Source organism: Rhinopithecus bieti, unplaced genomic scaffold (assembly GCF_001698545.2).
Source record: "Rhinopithecus bieti isolate Rb0 unplaced genomic scaffold, ASM169854v2 scaffold_51905, whole genome shotgun sequence".
Taxonomy (NCBI): domain Eukaryota; kingdom Metazoa; phylum Chordata; class Mammalia; order Primates; family Cercopithecidae; genus Rhinopithecus; species Rhinopithecus bieti.
In genome coordinates this window covers 206,001-212,000 of record NW_016821253.1, presented here as the reverse complement: position 1 = coordinate 212,000, position 6,000 = coordinate 206,001, and the positions used below count along the sequence as shown (strand labels likewise).

The following is a 6,000-nucleotide window of genomic DNA, read 5'->3' as shown; positions in this document are numbered from 1 at the left end:
GGGGGGGTCACCTGGAGGGGGCGGGGCTGCGGGTAGCTTGGAGAGGAAGGAGCCGAGGGAGATCAAGGTTACCAGAAAGGGCCGAGAGTCGCCTGTAGGGGCGGGGCCGCGGGTCACCTGCGGGGCGGGCTCAGGCTCGGCGGCTCAGCGGACGGCTCACCTGGGTTGGGGCACAGCGCGAGTCCCGCACACGTGGCGGGCTGTGGCGCGCGTCGTCCGAGTTCGCGGAGAGAGGCTGGCTGGGTGAAGCGGGGGAACCTGCCTTGAGCCCCGCAGGGTCCACGCCGGACCAGGGCGGGCCTGAGCCTGGGCGTCCCCCCGGGACCCCCACCCCCAACGCCGTGCTTGGAGCCGCCGCGGGGCCCTAGGCTTTTCGATCTTAAGGACGGGGGCGGTTCCGGAGTCCCCGGGGGCGAAGGCCCGAGCGGCCCGGCGGGCGCGTGGGTTTTGTCCCGCCAAACATACACGGCAGGTGTCCTGCGCCGCCGCCTACCTCACCTGCCGCAGGTACGCCCTCACTGGGGCCTCCCAGTCCGCGGGGCGGGGCGGCGCGCCTTCCTCTTCCTGGGACCGGGCGCCACGGCCGGGCGGGCACCAGTGAGTACCGGGGGGCCCACCTGTCCTGCCGCCCCTTCCCCTCTCAGGAGCTGGGCGGTGGTGGGAGGAGGAGGACGGGAAAACCGACGATGCCTCTGGGGTTTGTAGGTCGCGCGTCTGTTAACAGCAAACTGCCCAAAGTTAAGATAGAGCAGCTCCCAGGACTTTCTTGACCGCAGCGATTTTGATTGAAGTTTAGCCACCGTCTTTTCCATTTTTAGAAAAGCTTTTCCGAAGTTTGGAATGTTGACGATGGTCGTGTTATTTTTAACTTCCTGATATTTGAATGGCCAGGTGTCAGCGACCATCCTTCCGTTCCACGGAGGCGGCTCTGAAGTTTGGGTCGGATACGCGCGCTTGGAATGCGCGTGGAACCCGCGGCGGGCGCGGGGAGGAGGCCTTGAGTAGGGCTCCGGCGAGGTTCGAGTTTGCCCACCCCCGACCTGAAAGAGAAGGGCCAGCCCTTCACACCCGGAAGGGAAGGGCCAGTCCCCCCAACACCTGGCGCCGGGGTCGCTGGGCCGCGGGGTCGTGGCAAGCACGGGTCCTCTCAGATAGCTGGGCCTGAGCGCTGGCTGCTGAGTTTTTCCTTCGTTAAGGAGTGAAACTGGTCTGAATCGGTTGACCACTGTAAGGAAATGGGATTTACACTATGGACAGAGATGTGGCCTTTTCACTTCATTTGAACCAATATGCTCGTGCCCCCGAGGAGGCTGAGTTGGAAAGTGACAGGAAGCTGTCCCCGCAAGAGAGTAGGTGCTCGGTTTCTCTTCTGCTTACAGGAGATGTATGTCCTGATTTCTCGTTCTCCTAGGTGTTTTTATTGAGATGTAGGGAATATCTGAATTCATAACGACTTAGAAAATCTGTACACACAGTTGAGAGAAATAATAGGTCTCGAGGCTAAGGTGCTGTTTACTCCCCTAGGCTGGCCTCTTATTAAAATATTTGTGCAGCGATTGATGTTTACAAATTACTATGTTGGAGATTAAAATGATCAGAGTGATAGCCTCCGTCCTGTCTATCATGTTTAAGGAGAATTGGTTATTTAGTTCACTAATGTTCTATTTAAACAATATTTCTGTAAAACTAGTAAATGTTACCCCACATTCTTTGTAAGTTAAAAAAAAAGTTTAATGTTTGCTCATCAAAAGTGATTTGATACTTTTGTTCTGTTTAGGAAATCTTTATTCTCAGGAGATTTCTCATTCCGCAGAAATAAGGATCTGGCATGTCAACACAAACATAGGACGTTGATGCAGTCAAAGGGAAGTAACTGCTGCCCTGACTGCTGAGAGCCTCACAAGTCCCAGTGCACGCCAGCTTATTTGCCAGTGAGTGGCGTCATGATGAGACATAATTCTCTGCTCTTTGAGATCTAAGTACATGAAGTTTTTAAAAAGATTTTCTTTACTCTAAAAGATCAGACCAGTGTGGCATGTGTGGACCTGCTTTGTACCAAGATCACACTTTTCAGCTGGAGAAGATGGATGGCAGGGATAAATAAAGGGCTTTCCTGTCTCCCGAGGGAGCAGAGAAACCTTTCTCTGTCCTCTTCCTTCCCCAGCCACAGCCTCGGTTCCAGGGACTGGAAACAACTCAGGCTGGCACTTGATGTTCAAATGGTAGTCTGGTTTAAAGTATGACTGGGAAGTTAATGATCTGACCAGAAGGACAGGTTTTTATTTTGAGAACTGACAAGCTTTGTTTCCTTAAAACGAAGTAGTTAAACCAAGGCCACAGAAAGGTAAGAATTGACTTAAGAAACAAAGGCCATAGTTGTCAAGCAGTGGGGTTCAAAATGCAGTTTTGTTAATAAAAGTAGCTTAAGGCAACATTTGAAAACCTCTTCAAAGATTAGATACAACACTTTCTTTTGGCTAAGATTTCTTCAACTTATTCTAAATATGTATTTAGCAGCATTCTAGTTCCAGTTCCTTTGATCTTAGATGGAATTTTATCAGTTTAGTGAGTTAATCTCCATTTCACATAAAGTATAAGGTTTAATAATTTGATGAATATATAATCAATAAGAACTTGGAAAACCAAATTTACTAAGCTTGCTTTCCTGTAAGTATTCCTTTCATAATTAGAGTCCATTGAAGAAAATAATATAAGGGAAGCAAAAGTTTGGGAATCTGAACTCTGGTAATGAAAGTGGTGGAGAGGGGCCCTTGGGTCTTCTTGCTTTCATTCCTGACCCTCCGTGGAGGACTAGATTGGAAACCATAGTCAACTTTCTCACCTCAGGTGGCAGTTTGCTCCAAGTAGGGTTCTCATGTCCGTGTTTGCCCCCAGTGGCTCTAGCATTGAGTTTATAGACCTGTGATCAATACTTAAAATTATTTCCAGATCTTAAGCTGATTTACACTTTTGAGGTTTCCAAAGTAAAATTTTTTTTTACCGTATTTTATAAGCCCTTCTCATTTAAAAAACGTGTTACTATGAAAATTTCAAACATTTTAACTTTTTTTTTAAAGAAAATTTTATCTGAAAGTTTATTAGCTTGAGGTTTGGCAGCCACCTTTTTTTTTTTTTAGGAAAAAACTTAACTATTTATAGAGATTTTGCATGATTCAAGGGGCTTAAGACGTTTATGAGAGTGCAAATGCTAACCATGATATGAGGTTTAAGAGGCTTCATTAGTATGACCTGTATCTTCGTAACTTGGGCCATATGATAGAACAGGACATCAGCACTCTGAACAGGTCATGCTCTCCATGCCTTATGGTATAGCAGAAGAAAAATGGGGGAGCCATCATTTAATGCTGAGGATGGGATTTGAGGCTTATATCTAAATGTTTATTTGCATATGTTTTTGTTCTGACAGAGAAATTCACTGCATGTAACTGTGACCAGGCATGATTTTATCAGAAGTTGATTAGAATCTGTAACATTTTCTGTAGTTCAACTGACACACTGAAGATGTCCTTACTGTGCCCAGCCTTGTCAACAGCTGGATCACAGTGACACAGGCTGTATCTAGGACGGGTCTTGCGGTCTGCAGCTGTGCGAGGCTGCATCTGATTCCCAAGTCCAATGGCTCTCTTCCCGTGTTTATAAATCAGGCCATGACCTTTCCCTACAGCAGGATGTTTGCAAGATCAACTCTCAACTGAGGAATTTGCTTATTTGACTGCTCTAATACTGCTTGGTTGAGAGTTCAAAGTAGAAAGTCTTCTGAGGGGATAAGATTTATGTATTATTTACAGTGCTTCAGTTGCATGTATCAGAAAATCTAGTCTAAATTGGCTTTAACAGAAAAAGATATTGCTGGTCCATTTGACGAAGAAGTCCAGAGCTGCTGTGACTTCAGTCTGGCTCTGCAGAGCCCAGGTTCTCTCTCCACCTCCTGCCAGGCTCCCCTACCAAGGCTTTGCTCTCAGACTCTACCCCTGTGGAGACAAAAATCCCATAGCAAGTGGAAACAGAAGTGCCTTGGAAAAAGTTCTTCTGGCAGTTCCTACACGAGCCCCCCATCAGATGCTGGTATTGGACCAGCTTTGGTTATAAAGCCTTGCTGTGGCACAAAGAGGAATGTTGTCCTGATACAGCAGCCTCGGGTCACCCACTCCACTCTGGATACTATGGCTGCAGCATCAATGGAAGCAGACAAGTTGTGCTGCCTCTAAAATAAAGTAGATGAAATATTCAGCAGCGGAAAGAACAAGTTTCCACTCCAGTGAACTAATTCAAATGTATCCAGCATCTAGATATATGTATAATATGTATATATGTAATTAAAATGTATTGAACATCTAGAGCATCTCTCCCAAGATAATTACTACCTGACAGTAATGGCTATAAAAGCTAAAAAGTGGAATCAGTCTACATGTTTAGCAATAGGAATCAGTTGAAGCATACATCAAAATGCAGGCAGTAGTATTGGTGGGTATTAATGTTACAGATGCTTTTTATCCTTCATATTTGCATATCTGTACTTTTTCCTGTATTTTACAGTGTACTTGTGCATTGTACAAATACTTGCTGATAATGTAAAAATATAGAAATACAGAAATTTTGTTGCCATACTTGGGTTTTTTGCACTATGAAGTTGAAAAAAAAATTCTATAATTCCTGGTTCTTTTATAATTTGATATTTGACATTCTAAATGAATTTGGAGTTTCATCTTCAATGAATTTGGAGTTTATCTTTCTGTAACACAAAGCTGTGAATGAATTTTTGTTTTTCTCCCCAAATGAACATTATCTAGTATGCAATACATCATTTCAACATAGAATTGAAATGTCATTTTTATTATATATTAAATTTGTAAAACATATTTGGGTCAATTTCTGAATTTTCTTTGTACACTAATTTTTGTCCTACATTTGCATCTGCTGTTAAGTATTAATTACTGAGGCTTTGTAATATGTCACAGATTCTGTCAAGGCTGGGCTATCATTGTTCTTCCTTTACGTATTATTTCCTAGCTCTTCTTATTTTCCCATTTGAAATTGAAAATTACTGTGTTTTGTTAAAAGACCCTTGTAAGATAGAAGACAGATTTGATTTCATTAAGAAAAAACAGAAAAAAAGCAAATTCTAAAGACAAGTAACAGGGAGTCAATGTTTTTAAAACATATTCCAGAAAAAATATTAATTTTTTAATGTATAATACGAAACAGGGAGAAACTCCCTGTAAATAGACAAGGTGCATGACAAATCTTTGATAGAAATGTAGTCAGCATTGCTCATCATAAAAGAACAAATGGAAAATGCACTAAGAGCTACTGGCTATGGCAGTGAAACGGCTCCTGTTACTCACACTCTTGGTAAACAGCTAGGAAAATGGGCAGCTGTGTGTAGAGCACTGTTTGCGCATGTTGGACATGTCTGAGATCCACAAGATAAGGGGAACAGGAGGTGAACTCCATTAGTGACCATTTTCTGCCTGGAGCACTTCCTAAACTGCAGGACAAGGAGGGGGCACCCAGAGCCCAGGCTCCTGCTGAAATGAAAAGGCAGAAACTGAGTCTGAAGAGGCTGAGGTAACTGGAATTTGCAGAGCATGTTACTAGCAATGAGGGACGGCTGAGAGAAAGAGCTCCAGAAATCTACAAAGGGATCCCCCTGAGCCTTCGGCTGAATATTAAGTGCTATCTGTGTAGGGTGAAATTTGCAAAGGAGGGCAAGAACAACTGCCATGAAGCTTTGAGGTGAACTATTCACAGTGCTTGCACCAGGCTGGGGACAGCCATTCCAAACAGCCACAATGGGGAGAGCTTATTAAACAACCAGGGCACCCAGGAGAGAACCCAGAAGGGACACACCTGATGGGTAAAATAGTTCTAAAGACTACTCTAGACACACAAACAGAACACAACAATAAGCCAACAAATGATCAAGCTGATCTGCAAGTAACTTAACTGCCTGCTAAAACAAGTGTCAACACTTTTAAG

The 6,000-nt window shown here is 44.4% G+C and overlaps 1 protein-coding gene across 9 annotated transcripts in view; it reads left to right on the top strand.

The window, feature by feature from the left end:
* Positions 1-6,000, top strand: part of SH3YL1 (SH3 and SYLF domain containing 1) — a 51,192-nt gene that overhangs the window by 347 nt on the left and 44,845 nt on the right. For 6 of the 9 annotated variants that reach the window (XM_017860296.1, XM_017860292.1, XM_017860290.1 and 3 more), the window contains exon 1: positions 604-1,349. In XM_017860296.1, the coding sequence (XP_017715785.1) occupies positions 1,250-1,349 (100 nt within the window). In that variant the 5' untranslated portion in view covers positions 604-1,249. The other 3 variants (XM_017860291.1, XM_017860298.1, XM_017860294.1) reach the window with 3 other exon arrangements.